Source organism: Brachyhypopomus gauderio, chromosome 18, assembly GCF_052324685.1.
Source record: "Brachyhypopomus gauderio isolate BG-103 chromosome 18, BGAUD_0.2, whole genome shotgun sequence".
Classification (NCBI taxonomy): domain Eukaryota; kingdom Metazoa; phylum Chordata; class Actinopteri; order Gymnotiformes; family Hypopomidae; genus Brachyhypopomus; species Brachyhypopomus gauderio.
In genome coordinates this window covers 18,229,357-18,256,123 of record NC_135228.1, presented here as the reverse complement: position 1 = coordinate 18,256,123, position 26,767 = coordinate 18,229,357, and the positions used below count along the sequence as shown (strand labels likewise).

Genomic DNA, 26,767 nt, shown 5'->3' with positions numbered 1-26,767 from the left:
TCAGGCATGGGTAGAGTGCAAGATTACTTGAAAATCACCTGAAATCACCTTCCTATGGAAGAAAACTCGCCAAATGTGCTTCCTGATGACCTGACAACACATACCATAAATAACTGGGTTCAACAAAGGAGGAAATATCATAAAATACAGAGACATGAAAGTTCGGAAATCAAAAGGCGAATAGTTCATATTTAGACGACTTTGTATAATCTCAAAGAAAATCCCTATGCAATAATTCAAGACTGTTAAAAGATGAGGTGTACAAGTTTGAATTGCTTTTGTTTTACATTCTTTGGTAGAATATAGGCACACTCTCAAAATCTGTGCATATGAAAGCAAAATCATTAAGATCTGTGGAAACATAAAAATAAACATAGTTATGAACCCAATCATGCTATGGATTGTGGTGTCTCTGCAAGAAAGTTTAATGAGTTCAAAATTTGCACAGTATGTCTTACTTATATTTCCATGGCAAAAGGTTAAGCATATTGTCAGTGACTCATACAGGAGAAACAAAGTGAAAGGGTGCATCCATATGAAAACTACAAAAATCTGTAGTTTTCTTGATGTCATCATAATGGAATAGCGAAGTGGGTGACAAATAGCAATGTATCTGTCATAGCCCATAAATGCCAGTATATTTAACTCGATTATGTTGAAAGTGTGCAAAAAGTATATTTGTATCAGACAACCTGCCAAAGAAATCTTGTGTATCTGAGTAGTGAGATTAAATAACAGATGAGGGATCAAACTTGAGCTTAAAAAAATGCCATTAAATGACAGATTGCTCACAAAGATGTACATGGGAGCATGCAGGCTTCTTTCAGTATAGATGACTGTAAGCAGAAGAATGTTCAAGAGAAAAACTGCGGCATAGACAAATAGGAAAATTACAAAGTACAAATGTTTGTTCTGGTCCATTTCAACAAAGCCATCCAGAGTAAATGTTGTAAACGTTGATGTATTTTCCATAGTACTTGGGAGCTTTTCTACAAACAAGGAAAGAAATGATAATGCAAATACATGAACCTTAATGTATCCACATACCGAATCTTTTCAATTAAAAAAAATTATATCATGTAAAAAAAATTGGCATTGATATGGTAAACCAAACTATTTTATGCAATGTAAGGTCAGAACAGCCTTAACAGAGGTTAAGGAAAACATACAAAAAGTAAAAAGACCAATTTTGTCAGAAGTAATGCTAGATATTCTGATTATTAATCATGAACCTCCATTGAACACTTTTATTATAGTTATCACTGACTGTAGCATTCAACATATATTCATTGCAAGATGATTTTTACAATTCTTTCCAGTATGTGGTGCAAATTTCCATTATCTTGAACATATTAAAGGTCATGTAAGACTTTTCAATCTCTAAAAAATATTTGTATTAGTGATCATAGTTGAATTGATATTAAAATGACACCATTGTTAATACAGTAACTGATTTAATTTAAAAAAATGCTAAAAAAATGACTTTATATAGCAGAGAGAAGCAGTGTATTACACAAAAAGTAGGAACTTCTGAATTTATGAATTTCTCAGTTGTCAATCTTACTTTTAAGGCTCAGGAAAAAGGGAGGCTTTTCAGTGTCATCACTCAGTCCCTTGTGCTCTGCTATTCAGCCATTAGTCTGTTGTTATGCCAAATGTACACATAAAGTTGATACTGCTTTTGTCGCGATACAGCGGGCCCCCTACTGTCTTTTCGTGTTTGTTTTGTCCTTGTGTGTTGCATGATTTGTTGTGTGTAATTCCCCAGAGGGACCGCCCCCTAAAAAAATTTTTTTGGGGGGGCTATGGGGTCCCCTAGCTTAGCTTTGTTAGGAGGCCTTGACCAGTTGGAGGGATTCCTGAGCCAGTACGTGCCCCTGAGCCCTATTAATTAGGCAAGGTATGCCTGGGGCGTTGTGTAGGGTAGGGTGTCACCTCCTGCTGAGAAGGTCTCCCCCTTGAGCTTGGGGTGACTGGGGTGTTCCTGTGACGGATTTCCCAGACCTGATGGGGGCCCAGGGCACTAGTCTCTGGCGCTCCTGGGTTGGGTGGAGGAGTCCACCTTGCGATGAGCGGCCCCGGGAGGGGTTGACTCCCCAGGAGCCTGGGGTGGTAACCGCTTCCAGCTACCTTACTAGGTAGCCGGAAGCGGTTAGTGGGTGGAGTAGCCGTGCCCCAGGGAGGCACTATGCGCACACAGTCACCACGGACGAGTGGGGAGCCATCGCTCTCCATCCGCACACCATGGGGGGCTCAGCGGTCAGATGCCTGCTAGGGTGCGATGGCCCTGTGACCGACTGGGGCGTGGTTGTCATCTTATTGAAGGCCCAGTGAGGGGGAGCTAACCTATGTGTATGTTTTTGTTGCAGCTCCAGGACCGCAGGGAGCAGGTCCCTACTTCCTCCTGCCCCTTTGTTTTGTGTGCTGCCACTGTGTGCCGCACACCCGGTGGAGGGGAGTGCGGCTTGGTGGGGGGGACTGTCACGGTACGGCAGGCCCCCTACTGGTCGCCTCCGTCATGTTAACTTTGTTTCATTTCTGGTGTCTGGAACAAGTGGGCAATATCGACTCTGTAGATCAGAAGAGCAGATTTAAACTGTCCTTGATGCAAGATAGCTGAATCAAGCCAAACTTACTAACAGAAAATTCAATACAGAAATGCCATCTGTGTACACAAGGTTTCCAGAGAAATGTCATTCTCAAATGGAAGTCTTCCTGGATCTGGTGACACAGACAAACAGAAAAAGTCAATGATGAAAGGCCTTGGTCAGACAAATAACCCATAGAAGCTCAACGAAGTTCCTTTGTGGTGATAGGCGAACTTAACAACTCCCCTCACAATCCACAAACTTAATTCCATCCAAACCATAATAAAAATTTATGTCTTATATTTCTACTGTATAAATAAAATTGTAATTTACCCAGACATACTGTATAGTATGGTACTATATGAGGATGTCAGGCGTGGCTGAAAGGTATGTGAGGGTGGTACAGGACATGTATGAGGATAGTGAGACAGTGGTGAGGTGTGCAGTTGGAGTGACAAATGGTTTCAAGGTGAAGGTAGGGTGACATCAGGGATCAGCTCTGAGCCCCTTCTTATGTGCAATGGTGATGGACAGGTTGACAGATGAGGTCAGGCAGGAGGCTCCGTGGACCATGATGTTCACAGATGACATTATAATCTGTGGTGAGAGTATAGAGCAGGTGGAAGAGAACATGGAGTGATGGAGGTTTGCACTGGACAGGAATGAAGGTCAGCAGAGACAAGACGGAATACATGTGTGTGAATGAGAGGGAGGCAGGTGGAAAGGTGAGGATGCAAGGAGTAGAGGTCGTAAAGGTGGATGACTTCAAATATCTTGGGCTATGCAGCGATAACGAGGCAGACGCATTCACTGAGTAGAGTGAAATTTATTAAGGGCAAATTCATGTGAAGATTCATTAGTACTGTTCTGGGTAATAACACGAGAACAATCAGAGACAGAGACAAAAATAACATGAAGAGCATACCACAGCGAAGACTAAGTTAAACAGATTGAATACAAATGAACGATTAGCATAACACAGAGGCTGTAAAACAAACAATAACCAGTGAGGACAAGCTGAAAACAGGGTATATATACACTGGCTAAAAAGGGGAATAAACCAGACACACATGACTAGGGGCGGAGTTACAAACAATAAGGCATGACAACTAAAATGAAAACATGGAACACGTGGATATCGAAAACAAGAGCAGATGGATAAAGTAAACATAGACATGATTGACATGGGAGGCTGGGCGTGTGCAGTTGGAGAGTCTTTATTCATCATTCCAGCAACTAAGCACAGTGGTGAAAGAGCAGAAAAGAACACAAACAAAACAGTCTCTCTTCATAGAGGTGAAGAAGCAATGAGTCACAAAGCATAGAAACCACAATAATTCTCATGACAAGTCGTAGCAGTAACTGCCATGACCATAGCAGGGAGCAATTCCCTACACTGAAAGAGCGAACCTGCAGGCTGAGTTCATATTAGTAATTGTGATCGGAAGCAGGGCAGGTGTGGTGTGCCCTTCCTTTCGGGTGCCGAGGACATTGCTACAGAACCCTTCCTGTTGGAGCCTGTTGGCCTCCAAATGCAGAGGTTCCCCAGTTGGCGAGGAGCTGGTTTGGACAAATGTTTGTCGTGGGTGGAGGCCACCAATCAGAATCCAGTATTTGGGACTCCAGGATCCACCTCCATTCTTCTGGACCAAACCGTTCTTAATCCACCAAGCACTGCTGCTGCCTTCTCCTCTGCAAGTTCAGCAGGCACTCACCTTATATGTGAGACCCCTTCAAATTCCATTGGTGGTGGTGGTGGTCCAGCAGTGGCATTGCTGTCACAAGGCTTCAGAGCATACACATGAAAGATGAAAGGCAGAAGATGATGATGGTGTAGGAACCAGTGCCTTTCCTGTTGACCCCACCCGAACATCTTTTGTAGTTACCCACACTTTGTTTCTGGGCTTATAGTGAGGTGTCTCCATGTCTCTGGTCTGCGTGCAGTCTCTGGTGTCTCTCCTCCCAGACAGGTTTCATGTGCTGGCACCATGACTGGACAGGGAACTGGTCCAATGGCGATCTCAGGGGTACAGCGGAGGTTGGTACACCAGAATGTACCAGAATGTGCATCTGGAGAGACTTTTGGGCATAATCTGCCCAGGGCAGGTAGGCACAGGCACAGAAAAGGTAGCACAAGAGGCGAGTCTTGATTCTCCAATCCAACAGCTAAGCACAGTAGTGAGTGAAAAAAGGAAACAAACAAAACAGCAGTATCTCTTCACAAAGGCAGCACTGACTCTCAAGCTCGCAACAGGGTTTAATTTTCAAAACCAGAAAGTCTTCAAGCTTGAACAGAGGGGAAAACAAATTACTCATAGGTGCACAGGATTAGGAATCAGGTGACTGGGAGCAGGACAGGTGCAGTGTGTGTGTGTGTGTGTGTGTAACATTCAGACTTCAGAACATTCAGAATTCTACAATGGCAGACATGTGAATACAGGATATTTAAAGATGAAAACATTTTAAACACCAAGTAATTTATGCCAAAAAGCCAAAGAAATGCAATGGTAGATGCTGTTCTTTTTTATAAAATTACTGAAGCATGTATACAAAGAAAAAAGTCATTAGGGAAAGGTATTTAGGGATATACATCCCCAATCAGGTAATAAATATGTCACTTTGGACGAATTTTCATCAGTTTTCAACACACTGGCTGATATTATAATGCAACATATATAGCCTAAATATTTTAATATTTTAATTAATAGCGAAAAAAAGGGGAGGTCAATGAGAACAAGAGGCCAAGGCTTCGTATTTTCTTCTGTAAGCCTCACATTGAGAAAATTATTTTCAGACAGAAACAACATTCAGGAGCCTGATGGCCTGCTGGAACACGTAGTCTTTAAGCCAGCTGATCCTATATATTAATGGGAGCAGACAGAAGAGATGAATGTCCTCACATAACTGTCCACACACACACACACACACACACTTGACCTTATTGTGCTAAAAGCCACTGGTAGCATGCTTGCAAATATACATGTGGACCAAGTATAGCGAAACCTTTAGAGACAGAGAGAAGGATTCTGTGTAATACTAAGAAAGTGAAATCAAATAATTGAAAATTAAATGGCATAACACACACAAAACAAAATTATTTTTCATGAGAACTACTTTAGTGTCCATTAGACTGGACATTTTTATAATGACATTATCAAGAGGACTCGCACTTATAGTAACAAATTGAACATCAAAGAAGTTATATAATGTATATATTTTCAGAGTTCACTGGAAAAATAATATTCATTTTCCTAAAAGATGATAACAGATGTGATTGTATATACACACCATTCTAAGACTGTTGCTTTATCAGGGATTCTTGAGGGAGGTCATTATGGTGAATCTGAAGTCATCCTCTTTCCTCATGCCACTGTCCACTGAGGGCTCAATTTGTGTGCATTGTACTCAAGGGTCATCAATGGTGACTTTAAATTGCTTCCTTGGGAATGAGAATGTTGGGCAAAGTAATGACCCTTAATAAACATGTTTGTTAGACTCTTTCCTCTCTTCGGCACTGCACAAGTGTGACTATTCATATGGCCTTACCAGAATTTCATGGATGTTTACCAGACGTTACATCATCTACATTTTAACAAAGAGTTACCCTTTCCCCCATTTCAATGTCTCCACAAACACTTGTTTTAAAGTGGGTTGGTCAGATGCTTTTAAGAGAACAGTTGTCTTATTCAACACAATTTACATATTTCATATTTCTCATGTACACACAAGCATAGACTAGATGTCTGTGCATTAACATAATATATCCCAAACATGATCGGTTTTCTGATGCCTACCTACAAATGTAATTTGCCACTTATTTAGTTAACCCATATCTTGCTATCACAGTAGTAACTGAATAATCATGTAGTATGCATTGAGTTTAAGAGGATAAAAAGCAAGTAGACTAATATTTTTCACATTTTTCAAAAGGCTCCCAAGGGAGATCATTATTGTCTCTTTAATAGTAGTCCTAATGACCTATGACTTCAAGAGAGGCTATTGCCTCTTTGCAATTTTCTGTCTAGTCATTAGGTCCCTTGTAAGCTGGATCTAATTATCTAATGATCTAAGAAAATATTTTTCTCTCTAATCCCCTTACTCCCTTTGTAAGTTCTACATATTGTAATTTGTGTATATATTAATAACATATATACATTAGCATGTTTATGGCCAAGGCAAAGAGAATCACTGAAATGGTACATCCGGTGATGATCCCTTATTAATATATTATTAATGTTAATAATAACAACATATAATAATAATATAACAATAATATAATATAATATAATATTATTAACATTAATAATATATTAATAAGGGATCATCACCGGATGTACCATTTCAGTGATTCTCTTTGCCTTGGCCATGAACATGCTGGTCAAGTCGGCTGAGCCGGAATGCAGAGAGCTCACAACCAAGTCCGGGATCCGTCAGTCTCCCATCAGAGCATACATGGACGATCTGACAGTAACAACAACTTCAGTACCAAGATGCAGATGGATCCTTCAGGGCTTGGAGAGGCTTACCACCTGGGCCCGTATGCGATTCAAGCCGGAGAAATCCAGGTCTCTGGTCCTAAAGGGAGGGAAGGTAACCGACCAGTTCAGCTTCTTCCTAAGAGGTTCTAAGATCCCATCAGTCACAGAGAAGCCTGTGAAAAGCCTGGAGAAGATCTTTGACTGTTCCCTGAAAGATACAGCTTCCATCAGGGCTACCACTATACAACTGGATGGCTGGCTAACTTCAGTGGACAAATCTGGTCTCCCGGGGAAGTTCAAGGCATGGGTGTACCAGCATGGCATCCTGCCCAGGATACTATGGTCACTGCTGATCTACGAATTTCCCATGTCTACCGTGGAAGCAGAGGGTCAGCAGCCACCTCCAACGCTGGCTGGGGCTCCCTTGGAGTCTCAGCAGCATTGCCCTCTACGGCAACAACAACAAGCTGACCCTACCAATCAAAGGCCTCACAGAGGAGTTCATGGTTACCAGAGCAAGGGAGGTTCTCCAGTACAGGGAATCGAAGGACCCAAAGGTCGCTCAAGCTGATATTGGGGTTGAGGACAGGCAGAAATTGGAGGGTGCAAGAGGCGGTGGACCAGGCAGAAGCGCGGCTGTTCCACAAAGAGTTTATGGGACTTGTGGGACTGGGATCCGTATCAACAACCCACCTTGGCAGGCTTAGGGGCAAGGGAAGGCGGGACCGGGTCCAACTTGAGGTGCGGGTTGGAGTAGAAGATCAGCGTGCAAGCCAGTGGATGAGGCTAAGGCAGTAGGGTGCATGGACTAGATGGGAGGAAGCCATGGACAGGAAAATCTCATGGCCGGAGTTGTGGAAGGCTGAACCGCTCCGCATAAAATTCCTCATACAGTCAGTTTACGATGTCCTACCAAGCCCGTCAAACCTCTTCCTGTGGGGCAAGGTGGAAGCTCCATCATGTACAATGTGCCAGGGTAGGGGAACATTGGAGCACATCCTCAGTAGCTGTCGGAAGGCTCTTGGAGAGGGTCGCTATCGCTGGCGCCATGAACCAGGTGCTGAAGGCAGTGGCTGAGTCCATCCACTGTGCCATTGACTGCAGCAAGCAATTGCAACCATGGAGGCACAGAATACCATTTGTGAAGGCTGGGGAAAAACCTCCTCCCCAACCAAAGGCCCAAACAGGACTCCTGGGAACAGCAAAAGACTGGCAGCTCAGGGTGCCAGAGTCCTCCAAGCAGGTCATCATGATGGAGCTGACAGTGCCCTGGGAGGAGAGGATGGAGGAAGCCAATATGAAGAAGAGGGAGAAATACGCTGAGCTTGTGGAGGACTGCCGCAACAGGGGGTGGAGTGCAAGATGCCTACCCATTGAGGTTGGGGGAAGGGGCTTTGCAGGGAAGTCACTCTACAGGGCCTACAGTCTCCTAGGCATCACAGGGGCACGGAGGAGGAGAGCCATCTGTTCAGCAACAGAGGCCACTGAGAAAGCGTCTCGATGGCTGTGGATCCAGATGGACAAGGCGTGGAAGAGTGCTTCTTGGACACAGGCCGGGAACTGATCACTCCCGGTCGGGTCGCCTGGGTGAGGGGGTCTGAAGTTGAAAGACCTGAAACCCCCTGTGACCCCAGGTACTATCACTGATGATGTGTCCAAGAGTCTGCATCAGAAGATGTATTAAACAACCATAACCATATTACCTGTTTGTATCAGATACAACCTTTCATGTTTAAGTTGGTCCAAGAACTTCGTGTAGAGAAAGATGGAATGTATAAATCTTTTTACTCAGTAGTGTTTCTTCATAGCTCATTATTCCTTTAATTGTTTAAATTTTATTTGTTCTGCTCATCCAATAATTTTTTTTACTGTAATGTATGTCAAATGTGGCACGTGTTCAAATTTCCACCAGTCCGTAGTAGGCTTGTCACGATACTAAGAATTACAACTTTAAAAAATATTGAAATTCAATACCATTTTCGATACCAAAGTCAGATACTGTGCTCATTTCCGTTTTAAAGCCTTTTAATTTTTTTTTTATAAACAAACAAATGAATATTGTATTTTGTTTCACAAATGTCAAATAAATAAAAGGTGTAGTCCCTACCACATTAAAACAGAAAAATAAATTGCACGTTAATATAAATGAACATAAATAATAGTTCAAATGGAATTCACATTTAGAAGTAAAAAAAGGCTAGTGCAAAAAGTGTATTTTAAGTATACTTTAAACAACTTTAAGTCTTTAAGTAACTAAAACTTCAGTATTAGAGTAGAGTTCAGTATTCATAGATGATTGATTCGTTGTAGTACGATCACTCTTTTTTTCTCCCTGTATGCTGTCGCACTTAAACCAAGAATATAACAAACATTTACTAGGATACCATAATCGGACACATAATATTGTATGCTGTAGTAATACTAGAAATGGGAATAATCACCAACCTCTTGGAATTCTTTGTATAAATCTGCATGCCGGTCCTTCAGGTGTTTGGCCAGATTCGTTGTGTTAAGCTAGGCTTATACTTTCGCGAGTGACCGTAGCGCGCGAGTCCGCACACCTCGCGCGACCCTGCGCAAACCGCTTGTCCAAAACAATATGTGGTAATATAAAGAAACACCCCTCAAAAACAGGGGAAGGAACATTTATCTGACAAATTTTTATGTTGCTTTGTGTTTCAGGTTCGCGACCCTGGGCGAACCACTTGTCCGAAACAATATGTGGTAATATAAAGAAACACCCCTCAAAAACAGGGGAAGGAACATTTATCTGACGAATTTTAATGTTGCTTTGTGTTTCAGGTTTGAAAAGTGCTGGAATTTAGGCTGAAGTATTTGAAAATGCTTCCATTTGTATCTTCATTTCACAACCAATATCTATCTGACTGAACAGTTCTCTTGTATTACGTTAACAAATACGAGCTTCTTGTAATTCCAGGACGAAACATGAGAGAACGTGAAGACGTTAAGATTGGGCATTTTGAAAATAAACCACCATTAAATAATGTGATAAAAAGCTAATTATTTCGATTTCTGTATAAATATTTAACTTAATTAAGTTTAACGTGCTGGGAAATATTGAAATGGACCTTGAAAGTGATGTACAAGTGCTTGAATTCCACCTTGTAAAGGTGTATGAACCCTGCAAACATGTTCATTGCGCTGCGGCACCTCATGAATCGACAGCGCGCAAGGCCACCGCGATTACATCATTTTCGCTGCGCGGACCCTCCGTCAAGTATAAACCAGGCCTTAGCGCACTTCGTTGAAATGTTCCGAAAGCACCGCTTGCAAACTGGCTTGTTTGTGTCCTTCGGTTTTCCATGTATTTCCATACAGCACTTCTGCTGCTTTCCTTGTTCATTAAGACGAGCTGCGAACACACTGTGTTTGCTTTAGCTGCCATTTTAGCATTACAAACTGTTCTGTGCATTACAGCAGCTTGGGTGGGTCAAACGAAAGCGCATTTTATGTAAAAAGAATCGATACTTGGAGAAACGAGTATTGTACCGTTTCAGAATGTTTAGTATCGATACGTATCGATATATCGATTATTTTGACAACACTAGTCCATAGCCTCTGCCATAAAATCAATAATATGCCCACTATTTTATATTTCACCAGAAGATGACAGTAGACCTGTCACCATCTGTCACCGTTTTTTTTCTGTGCATCATACTCCAGCTGTGATGCTGTGGACAGCTCCTGAGCCATGAACTGGGTTTCTCCTGAGATCACTGGGAAACAGACGCACTTCCCAGATCTCCTGTGCTAGCCATCAGCAGCTGCCATGTACTCCACCTCCTGTGGTGTCAACTTTGTGAGATGGATCAGGACCACAGCTGGTTTGTAAGCAGGCTGCAGCAGACTTAGGGCAGTCATGGCCCTGGTCTTGTGACTGGAGGGTCGTGGGTTCGATTCCCAGACAGGCCATGACTGAGGTGCCCTTGAGCAAGGCACCTAACCCCAACTGCTCCCCGGGCGCTGGGCTAGGGCTGCCCACCGCTCTGGGCACGTGTGATCCACAGCCCCCTAGTAATCACTAGTGTGTGTGTGTGTGTTCTGACTGCACAGATGGGTTAAAAGCGGAGGACAAATTTCGATTGGGGTGTAAAAATCACAATTGACAAAATATGGCTCATTTCATTTCACTCTCTAGGGTCTGGCACTGGTTGGCTTGCCCCTGTGCAATGGCCTCAAAGTGGCCTTGATAATCCTGCTCAAAGAAGACTCAGTGGCAGCAGACATGCATATCTCGGTGGCATATCTTTGCTCCCATGTTTCATCATCATCAGTTTAGTTTTCCTACATTCTTTAATTCAGTGCTTTTCAGCAGTGTAACTGGCCTTTGTGTCCATGGAACTATGTGGGCGGGGGAGATGTCTCTCAGAATCCAGTAGCTCATTGAAAGACAAGTCAGTGTTTAAATAGGCTACCGTCAATGAGACACAAGTGCAAGTACTTTTATTTACCTGCTGGTGCACCTTGACTGTCCCATTACCCCACAGAAATGCCTCTGCTGACATAAACATTCAGAATACAGACAGTAGAAGACATGGATTTTGGTACCCTCCTACAACTTGATTCAAATGATAGACAAAATAACAAATAGAGGGTATGGATAGGCCTTATTTAGATGTACTTTGGGCTTTTCCATCGATTAAGGCTGGAAATAAATCTGTGTCATCATTGATCAGTGTTACAGCCCAGTCTAGGTTTAGCCAGTAACAGTGATAGTGTGGTATTAAAGAATGTTTCCGGGTAGGAGTCCACGGTGCATCAGGGTACAAAGTGGAACAAATGTCATCAGACAAAAATAAGAGATCATGGAAGAGTATGAGGTTCACACACAAGACACGAGATTTACAGAGATTAACTGATTAACTCTAGTCCATTTCTCACAGTACAGTAATAGATGGTCATTTTTAACTAAGCAACATTGCCCCAAAGCACCCCACACCTGCTGAATTGTTTTTGTAGCCTCTCAGAAGTGAGGGTTGTGTTTCTGCTGTTTCTTTTTCAGTTTTTTCCATTCCTGTTTACAGCAAATAATCAGGCTCTAGAATAGTAGTCCCTTCTGACCAGTCACATAAATATGCTACTAATTCTAGCTGTACTATTACTATTGTGAAGGAAATATTGATTATATTCATGTGTGATTCATGTTAATCATGTCCATGCAGACACTATAGCACGGTCTGTGTGAAAAGTACTGCTTAGTAGTATACTGTAACCATATTGAAGATGTTTTTCTGTAAGACTGAAGTTTTCTGTGCAGCAGCAGAGTTAGTGATAATATTGCTTATCTGTTTCTAAGCACCCAAGGTTGAATCCTAGGGAAACTGATAACTGCTCCTGGGAAGCAGGCATCCTTAGTTTTTTCTACACACACACTTTGACTATAAGAATCTGGACTGAGAGAGACAGTTCAGAGTTACTGCATGAAGCGTAAGCTTCACATCATACTTTTATACTTTTATATTTTGTAACTCTCTTGCTATCAAATAAATACTGCTTAATATATTATAAGACCTTGAATTCTGTGCCATCAATTCCACCACAGAATTTGGCGTAGTCGGCAGGATGAGCGAGGATCGTGGCGGAGGAATGAACTGAAGCTCACCGAGGACGCTCCTCAGTCTGGGACTGAGCTGGACAACGGGAACCCCACAAGCTAAAGGGAAAGTACCGCCAGGGTGTAGCTGAAAGTTCTGACCTCACTGACGACTCCCGCCTCATCCAACGAACAAAAAGAACGTGGTGGTGGCACACAATCGTAAGTGAATAAAAAAACTTGTTTGTAGTTTTCCACGGAATAGGCGTCCCTGCCTGCATTGAAATAGGAAAGGAATATTACTCTGGGAGTAATAAAGAGCCTATTAAGAGAATAGGCCTATTTAGACGCCTAACTAGAGAAAAGGCCGTTCTTGTAGACGTACATTAACGTATAAGGACCCGGGTCGATTCAGTGCGAGGCTATAGGAGGGACCTATTCACGGCCATTGTTGGAACTAAATTGAGATCTAATATATGTTAAGCAGTAAATAAGTGTTTTTGATAGCAATTTGTATTTTTAATAGCAATTTGTATTTTGATCATTTAAAGGATGGGTTTAAGTAACAGTAAAAAATATGCCTTTGATGTCAGCCAACATCCCAATAGCATTTTTGAACAGATGAATAGACTTTATGGTACTGACTGCTGCAAACATATCCCATACTGGATAGAAAATTGTGGGTTCACGCCAAGTGGTTCACTGAGTGTGGTGTATTTGGGAAAGTTGATACAGAGGGTTCAAGAGAGACCTAAAAAGGATAATAAGAAAGCATGCTGTCATGCGTATTTTGATGACAATAAGGAAGATATGTTGCAAGTGTTGGTTAGAGGAGGCTCAAAAGAGAGCTAATATGCAAAAGAAGGTTAGGCAGGTAGGGCTTGGAGAAAATACTAATAAGGTGTCCCAGTGTGTCTCCTTAGCTGATCCTGACCTCGATGCCGCCCCAACGAGATGTTGCCCACCACCTGGAGCACCCGGGGGAGAGGGAGCTGCTGCAGCTGCACCACTCCCACACCCGCCTCACAACACACACCCACCCCCATATGCTGACGCCAGAGCTGCCTTAGAAAATGCACAACAACTTGAACTGTCAGAAGACTCGGGCCCCATACTCTCCCCTGTCAGTAAGCACACCAGGCTTCAAACCGCGGTGAAGGGAGGAGGCCTTATGACAGCACCAGGCCCTCACACTGGATCATGGTATGAGATGGTGCCCGTTGCCAATCAGGCAGCCCACCAGATGATGATAACCAATCAATCAATCAATCAAAGTTTATTTGTATAGCGCTTTTCACAACACATGTTGTCACAAAGCGCCTTACAGGATTTAAAAGGTTAACAATACTACGGGTCCAGAACCCTAATGAGCAAGCCAAGGGCGACAGTGGCGAGGAAAAACTCCCTAAGATAGTGGGGAATAGGAAGAAACCTCGGGAGAACCAAGACTCAAAAGGGAACCCATCCTCCATTGGGCGGCCCGTTAACACACAGATTACACAAAATACAGACAAATACACAAGTCACACACAAATCACACAATCAGACTAAGTAAAGGTAAAAATGAAAGTTCTGGGTTATGATATTGTCACTGTAAATGTCTGTTGATGAACGCCAGGCCAGTGTGATCACCACGCCCGAACCAGTGATCACACAGTTCCCGATGGTAGAAGTCTCCGGCCCGGACGGAGTTATCATGGTGCACAGACACTGGACTTCTGATGACATCATGAAAGCAGCCGAGGGTATGGGCAAACCATCTGACATAGGAGGACGGCGCTTTGGAGAATAACTTGTGGCTTTTGTTCGGTCCTGTAGACCGACCCAATCAGAACTGAAACGTTTACTGGTGGTCAAACTCGGACCTCAGTTCAACAAGATCGAACGTGACTGGAATCCAGGTGATGTCCGTCTCCACCTACCTGAGTGGGACGCCCCTGGTGGAGGGGGAGCTGATCTGAACAGACCGTACAGAGACATGATAAGACGTTTGGTGGAAAGAGTGGAAGCTGCCTATCCAGTCTCCGTCAACACAGACAAGATAGCAGTTTGCAAACAAGAAGATGGAGAGTCTATCAGTGACTTCCTCGTTCGACAGACCAGAGTCCATACAGACCACTGCGGAATCGAAGCACCAGCACAACATGCCAACGGCCCGGCAGACGTCGGCTCGTGGGAAGCCCATCTGAGAAACACTTTACTGGTGAACATGAGAAACAGACATCAGCGACCTCATCAGAGCCAACTGCATTGGGTACAACAGAACCCCTCTGTCGGTGATAGAAGATCACGCTAAACACCACGAGGCACAGCTCATAAATAAGGAGAAGAAGAAAACTCAGAAACAGAGCGACATACCGCAGCAGGCCATGCTGACTATGGTCCAGACCAGCCAAGATTACATCAGTAGCAGAGGAAGAGGCCGAGGCAGAGGCGGAGAAGATGGAGGACGTGGTGGACAGAGAAACAAAGACAAAGACACATGCTACAATTGCGGCAAACAAGGACATTTTGCTAGAGACTGTCCAGAGTCCAAAGATGGCCATCTGACCACTGAGGAAAGAGGCCAGGACTGACGGGCGGCAGGGAGGCAGGACAGCGACGGGCCACTGAGGGAAGAAGACAGCAAAAGGAAGGTACCAAATTTAGATTATTCTTTTGTCCAGCTAATTAGTAAAAACCCAGCAGCACTCCCACAGGTAGAAATAATGGTTGAAAAATGAAAACTTAAATTTTTGGTAGACAGTGGAGCAACACACACCGTTATAATGGCTGACCAGATAAATTGTGAAATGAAGCATGATAAAACTGTCAGAGTAATGGGTGTGGGAGGGCTAACTATCTTAGAGAGAGTGTCTGTGTTTATACAGTGTAATGTAGATAATAATGATTTGAACATAGCTTCCTGATCTCCGCTACGTGCCCAGCTAATGTAATGTTTTGAGATTTGATGTGTAAATTGCAATACACACTCCAAAGTGGCCAGGATGGGCTATTTTTGTTTTGGGGAGAGCCCCAATTAATTCAATTGGCATCAGGATAACCAGGTTATGCCTATAAATGGCAGTACAGGGGCACCGAAGGGGGAATCAGAAAGCATTTCATGACAGAGGTGACTTATGTGTTACCAGCAGATTTTTTACATTAAACCAAGTGACACATTTCATTGCACATACATATCTGACGGACCAGATACAGAGTATGAGACCAGGTTCTATGCAGAGCTGCATGACTTAATGACCATGACTGACTTGATCTGGAACCACACATGGGCAGCAGGCCTAGTGAGATTGAGTGAAGGACAAATGAATCTCTATTGTGTTCCATGGGCCACGCCCCACATATCACTACCTAACACACTGGAATTATTTGACCAAAATGACAACACACAAACAAAGGCCATACGTATGACCCTCCTCCCAGCGGAAGAATTAGAATTGGCGAAAGTTCCGCAAGCTCTGTTGGTTAAGGGAAAGAACGATGTGGGCCTCATTAAAAGATGTGTGCATCGTTCCCAAATCTGATTACAGACCCAAACAACACCAATACACATTGAAACCTGAAGCCATGAAAGGCATCAGGTCCGTTTTCCAATTACTACGAGAGGCTGGCGTGATAGTGCCATGCAAAACCTCACCAGTAAGAACTCCCAGTTTTCCCAGTTAAGAAGCCAGGGCGAGAGGAATGGAGGTTTGTTCAGGATTTGCAAGCTGTCAAGTGGCAGCACACCCTAGATCCCCAGAAGTCCCAAATCCTTACACCATTCTCTCTCAGGTTCCCCCAGACAGCCAGTGGTTCAGTGTAGTGGATCTTGCCAATGCATTTTTCCTTTTTTTAGCATTCCAGTTCATCCAGATAGCCAATTTGGTTTGCCTTTTCAAAAAAAAAAATAATAATAAAAATACACATTCACTAGATTATGTCAAGGTTACTGTGAATCACCCACCATTTACAATGCTGCACTACGTGTGAGATTAGAAACATTTAAACTTCGAGAGGGAACAGCTTTAGTTCAAAATACGAATGATCTCTTAGTTTGTGCTCCAAACAGAGACCTTTGCAGACAGGCCAAAGTGGCACTGCTAAATTATTTAGCAGAGGAAGGCCACAAGGCATCCAAATCAAAGTTGCAATACTGCAGAGAGAAAGTAAACTTCTTAGGACACGTTATCTCACAACAAACCATACTGAAGCTTCCCAAACTGCGAACTAAGAAACAACTGTTATCATTTCTTGGCATGTGTTCATATTGTTGCACCTTTATTCTCTCCTATGCAGAGAACGAGGGGCCCCTCAGATAACTGATTCCCACCAAAGGATCCAGCACTTCAACATTTGAGTTGACTCCCGAGGGGGAGGCAGCTATTCAGCTCAGGCAGCTGAGCTAGTAGCCCTCACCAAGGCCAAATTGGCCAAAGGGAAAACAGTGAATATCTGGACAGACTCCAGATATGATTGGGGAGTAGTGCACGATTTTGGCGCCATATAGAAAGACCGAGATTTCCTAACTAGTTCTGGCAGCAAAATTAAGAACCTATTAGATGCTGTCCAGCTACCAGCGCAAGTAGCAATCATTAAATGCGCAGCGCACACCTCATCCCAAGATGAGGCAGCGAGAGGTGATGCTTTTACAGATGCCACTGCAAAAGCCACAGCGCATGCGATGCCTAACTTACAAGCCACCCAACAAGAACATGCATCCACCCCAATAACTACAATTGATATCCAACAAATGGCCTCCTTAGAGGAGAAGGCCCAGTGGAAACGGGCGGGCTGTGTTAAAACAGAAGGCGTATGGGTACACCCTGATACTACTAGACCTTGCCTACCGAAGGCTTACATGCGAGGCCTAGTTAAGATTGCTCATGGGAGGAGTCACATGAGCAAAGGGGGAATAGACCAGGTATCACTACTTATACTCAAAATTTTTGTTCAAAATATTTGATCTGTGCATAGAACTCCACTAGAAGAGACACCAACACAATACCAGCCCCATCAGGACACCTGCCAGCAACAGAACCATTTCAAAATTGGCAAATAGACTTTGTGGAACTAACACCATCTGAAGGAAAGAAGTTCCTTCTAGTATGTGTATGCATGTTCAGTAAGTGGGTGGAAGCTTTTCCAACAGGGAAACAGGACAGTGATGCGGTTTCTAAGATGTTCCTGAAAGATCATTCCCCAGTGGGGTCTGCCACAGAGAATTTCCAGTGATAACGGGACACCCTTTGTCCACGCAGGACTTCAAAATCAGACTAAATATGTAGGTATAGACATGCGCAAGCATTACAGCTACCACCCTGCAGGCGCAGTGCAAAGAGCAAACGGCACAATAAAAGCAGGTCTTGTCAAGACCAGCCAGGAAACAGGGATGTCCTGGACAAAATGTTTGCCATTAGTGTTGTGGCAGTGTAGGACCAGACCACAAGCTAAGACAGAGCTGTCAGCATTTGAAATTGTCTTTGGCAGGCCTCCCAACACAGGTCTCGGACCCGCAGAGCTGGAGATGCATCTATTGAATGAACAACTAATTCAAAAGTTTGTCTTTGTACAAGTCTATGTACTGTGTCTAAGCAGGTGAAAGCAGTGTTGCTAGAACCAGCAGACCATCTGCTCCACACCTTCATTCCTGGCGACTGGGTTGCAGAACCAGATGATTCCTAAAGCTTTCTGAAAGAATGACTACTGTTGCATGAAGATTATGTTGAATGATTAAGAGAATCAAAGGGGGAGAATGTGAAGGAAATATTGATTATATTCATGTGTGATTCATGTTAATCATGTCCATGCAGACACTATAGCACGGTCTGTGTGAAAAGTACTGCTTAGTAGTATACTGTAACCATATTGAAGATGTTTTTCTGTAAGACTGAAGTTTTCTGTGCAGCAGCAGAGTTAGTGATATGCTTATCTGTTTCTAAGCACCCAAGGTTGAATCCTAGGGAAACTGATAACTGCTCCTGGGAAGCAGGCATCCTTAGTTTTTTCTACACACACACTTTGACTATAAGAATCTGGACTGAGAGAGACAGTTCAGAGTTACTGCATGAAGCGTAAGCTTCACATCATACTTTTATACTTTTATATTTTGTAACTCTCTTGCTATCAAATAAATACTGCTTAATATATTATAAGACCTTGAATTCTGTGCCATCAATTCCACCACACTATTACTATATGAATAGGCTGATTAAGTGGGTGGTTAGTTTAAACACTGTCGTGTTGGATATGGCTTCTGCTCTGTCTCACTGGTCAGCACCTTGAACTGGGGGTTTTAGCCTAGATCTGGGCATCTAGACTAGAACTGGGGGTTGTGGGTAAATATTCAAATTAACCTGGGAGCTCGGCCAATTGAAAAACAGTGCCAGCATGCCAGCACATATATATTGATGCTCATGACTCTGCAATATATAATCACAGAAAAAGGAGATTTCTTTATGCAGGAACAGGAATTCAGTTGAGCACTGATTGCTGAAAATGAACATTTCTCAATATTTATACTGTACATTCTAGTGTCACATGTATGTAGCCTGTGATGGAATAAATGGTTATGGAATGGAATGAATGTGTTACTTGGAAAGAACATTTTAAGAACCTTTGAGTTTACAGCTTTGAATATTTAACAGGATTTTATTATTTTGTACAACTTAAGATGAATAATTGGTCCTATTCTGTAGTCTACACCCTCATGGAACCAAAAGAATTATTAACATATAGATTTACATATTTCACAGGTGTTCTGTTACTCTATTTATTAATTATGTTTCTTAATAGTTCATTGTGCACTGTGATTGTGATGGTGAAAACCCTTCATAAACCAATGTATATCTTTGTTTTTAATTTGTGTGCAAATGGAATATTTGGAGCTATAGGATTCTATCCTAAATTCATGCATGATTTATATTTTGACTCTTATGTGATTTCATCTTATATGTGTGCTCTGCAATCTTTTGTAATTTATAGTGCATTAATGTGTGAGTATACAACTCTAACAGTAATAGCTTATGACAGATATATAGCTATTTGCAGACCACTGGATTACCATTCCATTTTGACCAAATATACATGTGGTAAACTAATTCTGTTTTCTTGGATGTTACCTACTATAACTATGATCATTGCACTAATTTTATCAAATCAACAACCAGTTTGTGGATCTCACATTGAAAAACTATACTGTGACAACTGGTCAATTGTAAAGCTCTCGTGTCAATCAAATGTCCCCAACAACATATTTGGATTTATTGCTATTTTACTTCATTTATGTCTTGTCATCTTTGTCATTGTTTCTTATGTGAAATTGATTGGTGCATGCAGAGCATCATTAGAGAGTAGAAAGAAATTTTGGCAAACATGTGTGCCACATATGCTATCACTAATTAATTCAATGGTTGCTTCACTTTTTGATACAATGTACAGTAGATATGGAGCCAATGATGTGCCTGAGAGTCTGCGCATATTCTTTTCATTGGAAATGATTGTTGTTCCACCTCTTTTCAACCCTTTTATATATGGATTAAAACTAACAGAGATTCGTCAAAGGCTGTTGCAGTGTTTTGTGAAAGCTAAACCAAGCAAGTAAAAAAAAAAACAAATGCAACAAAGCTGTTCTTGTTGTATTAATAATAATAAAAAACATTCAAACAAGAAAGTCATCTGAGAAACATAAAGAAAACCCACAATGTTTTTTGTGCAAAAGTGCACTATGTGTTCATCCTGCTAGAGCTTCAAGAAAGAAAAATTTCATTTTTGTTTAACATGCAGGTCATTTAAAATTACTTATACCACCAACATGCAGAATTCATTACTATATGTTTTGCAATTGCCATTTGCAATTTTTAATGTAAAATAAAAATAGATGTTGTCTCCTAATCTATTTGATGTAATGTTTATTTCTAATATGTAGAAATTGTTTAATGTACTAATGTTAGCATAAAATGTCTGGCACTCAATTATTATGTGGCTTATTATGTACGCTAATAACAGCTGCAGGAGTTGCCTGTGTGTGTGTGTAGGCCTGTTTTAATCTCTGCCCATTCTCATCTCTCCTTCAATATATATATTTGCATTTCCTGTCTGTGAGCACAGAAAAGATTTGTGTTTTACAGAACGAGAGGGACATATCAAAGTCTGAATTCATAATGAGATGTTTTATACTTTACACTGGACATATGCCTAAAACAGTATGACATATGTAGTCAGCATTAATTTCTCCAGTATTTCAATGATACCTGTACCACGTATTTAATACATGGCCAGAGGTGTCTTTATGGTGTACTGAATGTTATTTTCCAACAATAACAAAAAGCTACTAACTGACAGCAGACACGTTTAATATCATTATGTTGAATGATATGATATTAGTAACTGCATAGTACTTAATTGCTGGTTTGAATATTGCTAGGTCAGTTATAGCCAACAAATGAATTTTAAAAATGCTTAGGAAATTCAGTGGTAGGCTATGTCAATTGTAATACAAATGGTGTGGATGTATATAAAACCAAGATAATCCATATATAAATTAAGAAACTGCTGTGGGGAAGAAACTCTGTTGCACCGATGCACCTAAGGCAAGGCAAGGCAATATATATTTATTTATATAACACCTTTCATACACACTGGCAAGTCAAAGTACTTCACACAAGAAAAGAAGAAGCTTATTACGATCCGAGGTGTATCATCTTGGTAAGGTCATTGTTCACAAAATATAATACTATCTATCCATCCATTGTCATCCGCTTTATTTGGGTTCGGGTCGCGCGGGCCTTAGCTTAAGAAAGAGGCCCAGGTTTCCCTCTCCCCAGTCACCTCTTCTAGCTCCTCTGGGCATTCCCAGGACAGCCAAGAGTTATAATTTCTCCTCAGGGTCTCCTCCCAGTTGGACATGCCTGGAGCGCCTTCCTAGAGATGCGCTCAGGTGGCATCCAGACCAGATGCCCGAACCACCTCAGCTGGCTCCTCTCTACGTGGAGGAGCAGCGACTCTACTCCGAGCCTCTCCCGGGTGACCGTGCTCCGTACCTTATCTCTAAGGGAGAGCCTGGACACCCTGCGGAGAAAACTCATTTTGGCCGCTTGTATTCGTGATCTCATTCTCACTGCCCAGAGCTTGTGACTATAGGTAGGAGTCAAAACATAGATTGACCAGTAAATTTGCCTTTTGGCTCAGCTCTCTCTTCACCACAACAGTACGGTACAGCGTCCGCAATACTGCAGCTGCACCACCGATCTCTTGTTCCAGCCTTCCCTCACTCGTGAACAAGATACTTGAACTCCTCCACTTGAGGCAAGGACTCATTCCCAACCCAGAGTGGGCACTTCCTTATCCGACTGAGTACAATGGTCTCAGTTTTAGAGGTGCTGATTCTCATCCCAGCCGCCTCGCACTCGGCTGCAAACCAGTGAGAGCTGTAGGTCCTGGCCCGATGATGCCAACAGGACCACATCATCTGCAAAAAGGAGACGCGGAATCCTGAGGCCACCAAACAGAACCCCCTCCACCACTTGGCTACGTCAAGAAATTCTGTCCATAAAAATTATGAACATAATCTGTGACAAAGCGCAGCCCTGGGGGAGTCCAACTCCCATCGGGAACCAGTCGGACTTACTGCTAGCCATGTGAACCAAGCTCCTGTTCCATTTGTACAGGGACTGGATAGCCCGTAGCAGCGGGCCCCATCCCCTATACTCCCGGAGCACTCCCCAGAGGAATCCCAGAGGGACACAATCGACTGCCTTCTCCAAATTCACAAAACACATGTGGACTGGTTGTGCAAACTCCCATGCATCCTCTAGGACCCTTGCAAGGGTGAAAAGCTGGTCCAGTGTTCCATGACCAGGACGGAACCCACTTTGTTCCTCGTGTACCTGAGATTCAACTATCAACCGGACTCTCTTCTTACAGTACCCCTGCATAGACCTTACCGGGGAGGCTGAGGAGTGTGATCCCCCAATAATTGGAGCACACCCTCCAGTCCCCCTTCTTAAAAAGGGGAACCACCACCCTGGTTTGCCAGTCCAGAGGCATTGCCCCCAATGCACAAGCAATGTTGCAAAGAGGTGTCAGCCAGGACAGTCCCACAATATCCAAAGCCTTAAGGAACTCAGGGCAGATCTCATCCACCCCCGGAGCCTTGCCGCCAAGGAGTTTCACAACTACCCTGGTTGGTGCTGTAACGTCCAGCTCCAACCTCCTCCCTTGTCTCGCCTAGTTTTCCCATTTCCTTGGTTTCCCTTCTGTCTGCTATACCCTGTCCTCAGTGTTCCCACCTGTGTCTCGTTTACTTCCCTGGGTTTTGTGTATTTAGTTTCCCCTGCCCTGTCTACCCTCGTCGGTCATTGTGTTGTGCGCCCTTCGATGACGTCAGTCCGGCGATGCCGCCCCCGATAATGTCTGCTCTGCTGCCTCGGCCTCTAATGACGGCTGTACGGCTGCCTCGGCCTCTGATGACGTCCGCCCAGCTGCCTCGGCCCCTGATGACGTCCGCCCGGCTGCCTGGGCCCCCAATGACGTCTCCTCGGCTGCCTCGGCCCCCCATGACATCCCCTCGGCGGCCTCTCTCCTCAGGGCCCCCTCGACGCCCAAGCTCCTCAGGGCCTCCTTGTTGCCCAAACTCCCCAAAGTCCTGTCAACGGCCCGGCTCCATAGAACCGCCCTTATCCCTCATGTTCCCGCGACCCAAAAGGGGTCACCTCCACCTCCTGTTCCCGCTCACCCTGCCGGTCCCTGCGACCCATTGGCCGGTCCCACCAGTCCCTACGGCTTGTCGGTACGTCCTGCCAGCCCTTTTGGCTCATCAGCTGATCCAACCTGCTCCCTCGGCATGTCAGCCGATTTTCCTGATACCTTGGACGGTCTCACATGTCCCTGTGCCTAATCAACCAACCCTGCCAGTTTCAGCGGACCCCCCACCTATTTGTTTCCTATTTTTGTTGGTGATGTTCGCCATGCCAGTCCTGTTTTGCATCTGCCTGTACTCCCTTTGTTGCCCTGTCCCGTTCCTGGTTTCCTGTTGGTCCCTGTTACCGCCCGGTCTAGGTCAGGCAGTTAACAAGAAAAATAAACTAAAGAATGAAAGAAAATTGCCTTGATGAGCGAATTAATAATGAGAAACCAACAACAACTTAGCAGTTTCAAAATATATATTTAAATGAATGTATTAAATGCAAGATGTTATAAGCAGAAGCATAGCACCGGCTGAACTTCAGGTAGGCCCACGCTGAAAAAAAGGAAGCGGATGAACTTGATCCGGCCCGCGGCCCATCTCCCCACGTTCGCCACTCTCTATTCCTCTCTTTTAGCTCCTCTATCGTCTGTGTCTTTGTTTCATCTGCTGTTTAATGCATTCTTGCTTAGTTTGTAAGTGCTTTCGGTTTTGTCATTTATTTCGTATTCCCTGTCTGCTGCTTGATGCGTTCTTGTTTAGTTTATGTAGTAGTTTCTGCGTTTATAATCCTGAGCATTTGTATGCATTATATTTGTTTAGTTCCCCGGTAGATTCTAAGCTCTGTCGAATGAATGTTGTTCATATTAGTAGTGTGTAGTCTTCCTGGTTGGTTCATGATTAGTTCTGTCACGTTTTAGTTCTGTTTGCTGTATTGTCATTTGTATGCTTTCTATTATGTGTACTCTCGTGTGCTTTGTTGTTTTCTTTGGTTTAGTTCGATTCTTGCTTCATTTAATAAATAACACAAAAATTTGCATCACAACCACCCCCTTTAATCATTACAGGTGCTTGTGTTTTGTATCCTAGTGCCCTTTTTTCTCCATGTTTAACTCCATTCTGTCACGTTGAGGACCCCAGCCCCTCCCTTTTGGGCGTGTGTTTACGTTGTCCATGTGCATCGTCTACGTCTGTGGAACTACATGGTTATGGTTATGTCTTGTGATAATTCGTCTCACCTGTGACTCGTCTCGTAATCACGTGGGGCTAATGTGGTTTGTCTATTTAATGTGCGCTCGCGCAGTGTCCTGTGCTCGTCGTTGTCTAAGTCTACACGTAGTGTGTGTGCTTGCTTTATGTTACTCGTGCGCTATTGCGCAATATATGTGGAAATTAAAAGTGACGTCAGTCAAAAATAAGAATTCTGTGTCTCATCCTTCACCTCGAGCCGTGCGTCACACATTCCTCGGCATAAAGGTAGCTTGTGTTGCAGTGAACATTATAAGAAGAGCCAAAATAGTTAAAATTTATCACACCTGAACGTGTTTTATTTGGAATATGGAATAAAATGGTTTGCCACTTTTTTTTCTGGCAACTTTTTAAATGAATATTTAAACACTACAAAATGCAGTATTTTAATGATTATTGTGGTATTTACAGCTTCCTGAATTATAATGGTACCATTTGCAGCATAAACATATTTTGCAGTGTGTTTTGCCATTTTACAAATAAAACATGTTTAGTTTACAGAAATAAGTATTTATTATCTTCTCTACAAATATTTGGCAACATTTTACATTGATATGAGGTGTCTAGTTGTAAAAAAATTAAGTGCAGTTCTTAAACTCTTCATATGGTTCATAAACTCTTTAGATGGTTTCTTCATATGTTAATTATATATTCATATGTTAATAATTTAATTAATTGATGACCAATGGGCACATAGTATATGAGCAAGGAGTGTCACTGCACCGAGAAGATAAAAAGGTTATGCTAGAACATTTATTCTAAGGTCCAAAGTATGTTACAGGGCAGCAAACATTCCTTGTACTGCTATAAGTAATTTGCAATTTAGTATAGTAACATGTTTAGGTTTTTAAAGTCATGTTAAATATTTTTTTGAACGTAAAATATAATGAATGTAATAGGATAGCATTTTTAATAGTTTTATGTTTTGTAGAGTTTCGGCTATGACTTCTGTTTATAACACATCTTATAATGGCATGTTTATTTTGGCTGGATTAATAGATTTGGAGCCAAAATATGTTTTTGTTTTCTTAGCTTTATCTGTTTATCTCTTAATAATTTTTTTAAATCTCTCACTGATTATGGTGATTATTTTAGAAAAATCTTTGCATGAGCCTATGTATCTCTTTCTGTGTAACCTGTGTTTAAATGAACTATATGGAACATCAGGGTTTTATCCTAAATTTATTTATGACTTGTTTTCATCATCATATATGATTTCATATAGTGGGTGTATGATTCAGGCAGTTATTATTTACTCATCTTTTATGTGTGAGTTTACAACTTTAGTTATAATGGCTTATGATAGATATGTTGCAATATGTAAGCCATTAGAATATAACAGCGCTGTCAGTACCAAAACAGTGACTAAAGCTATTTTATACACATGGTCTTTCCCTTTTATTGTAGGTTTACCTAATGTTATACTTGCAAGCCAACTGCCATTATGTGGAGTACATATTGATAGACTTTATTGTGATAACTGGTCTTTCGCAAAACTGTCTTGTATTCCTTCTAATAATATCAATGTATATGGCTTTACATTGCTTGGCATCTTCATGGCACATGCTTTGGTTATCATGTTTTCATATCAAAGGTTACTTGCTGCTTGTAAAAATTCTGCGGAAAACAAAAAGAAGTTCATAGGCACTTGTGGGCCACATTTGTTGTCACTGTTAAACTTCACTATAGCTGAACTTTTTGATTTATTGTTCAGTCGCTATGGATCCAAAGACTTCCCTGGTCATCTACGGAATGCTTTTCAAGTGGAGATTCTTCTCATCCCACCTCTTCTTAACCCACTTATATATGGTCTTAGGCTTTCAGAGATACGCAAGAGACTTTTTCAAAACTACAGAAAATGTATGGTTCAGAATTAACCTTTTTATATTATAGGGTATGTTGAAGATGATCTTTTATTTTGTTATATTTTATTGTATTAAATAACTTAAATATGTATTCTAACATATATTTATATAACCTATGCCTATTTCATTGTAGTCCAATAATTAATTAATTAATTAATTGATGAATTAATAATTTATTAATAATTAATTCTCTTACTATAAACCAAAATATATAGAAAATAAAGAAGGATACTGTGCAGAATACTGCACTGGAGTGAAGAGTTCTGTGTATTTTGCAAATGTATAAACACAAAAACAAGAAATAGCCACAAAGTCAGGCTTCAATACTTTGTTTTTCAGCAATAGAGCTGGGCATGTGCAGAATGTATCTG

The 26,767-nt window shown here is 42.3% G+C and overlaps 3 protein-coding genes and 1 pseudogene across 3 annotated transcripts; 3 read left to right on the top strand and 1 right to left on the bottom strand.

Annotated features, from left to right (window-relative positions):
• Positions 1–994, bottom strand: LOC143481532 (olfactory receptor 1E16-like). The gene has a single exon (XM_076979566.1). It carries the CDS (start codon positions 970–972, stop codon positions 1–3), a length of 972 nt encoding a protein of 323 aa, XP_076835681.1. The 5' UTR covers positions 973–994.
• A 1,961-nt stretch (positions 995–2,955) lies between these two features.
• LOC143481530 (uncharacterized) lies at positions 2,956–8,630 on the top strand (annotated as a pseudogene).
• A 3,573-nt stretch (positions 8,631–12,203) lies between these two features.
• On the top strand, positions 12,204–20,390 carry LOC143482105 (olfactory receptor 52E8-like). Its single transcript, XM_076980367.1, has 2 exons — positions 12,204–15,256; positions 18,198–20,390. Exon 2 carries the CDS (start codon positions 19,273–19,275, stop codon positions 20,200–20,202), a length of 930 nt encoding a protein of 309 aa, XP_076836482.1. The 5' UTR covers positions 12,204–15,256; positions 18,198–19,272; the 3' UTR covers positions 20,203–20,390.
• Positions 20,391–25,505: 5,115 nt separating this feature from the next.
• Positions 25,506–26,408, top strand: LOC143481529 (olfactory receptor 52D1-like). Its single transcript, XM_076979565.1, has one exon. It carries the CDS (start codon positions 25,506–25,508, stop codon positions 26,406–26,408), a length of 903 nt encoding a protein of 300 aa, XP_076835680.1.
• The last annotated feature ends 359 nt before the right edge of the window (positions 26,409–26,767 follow it).

Coding starts and splice junctions, on each gene's coding strand:
- LOC143481532 (XM_076979566.1), bottom strand. CDS start 972: ATGGAAAATACATCAACGTTTACAACATTTACTCTGGATGGCTTTGTT.
- LOC143482105 (XM_076980367.1), top strand. CDS start 19,273: ATGAATAATTGGTCCTATTCTGTAGTCTACACCCTCATGGAACCAAAA.
- LOC143481529 (XM_076979565.1), top strand. CDS start 25,506: ATGTTTATTTTGGCTGGATTAATAGATTTGGAGCCAAAATATGTTTTT.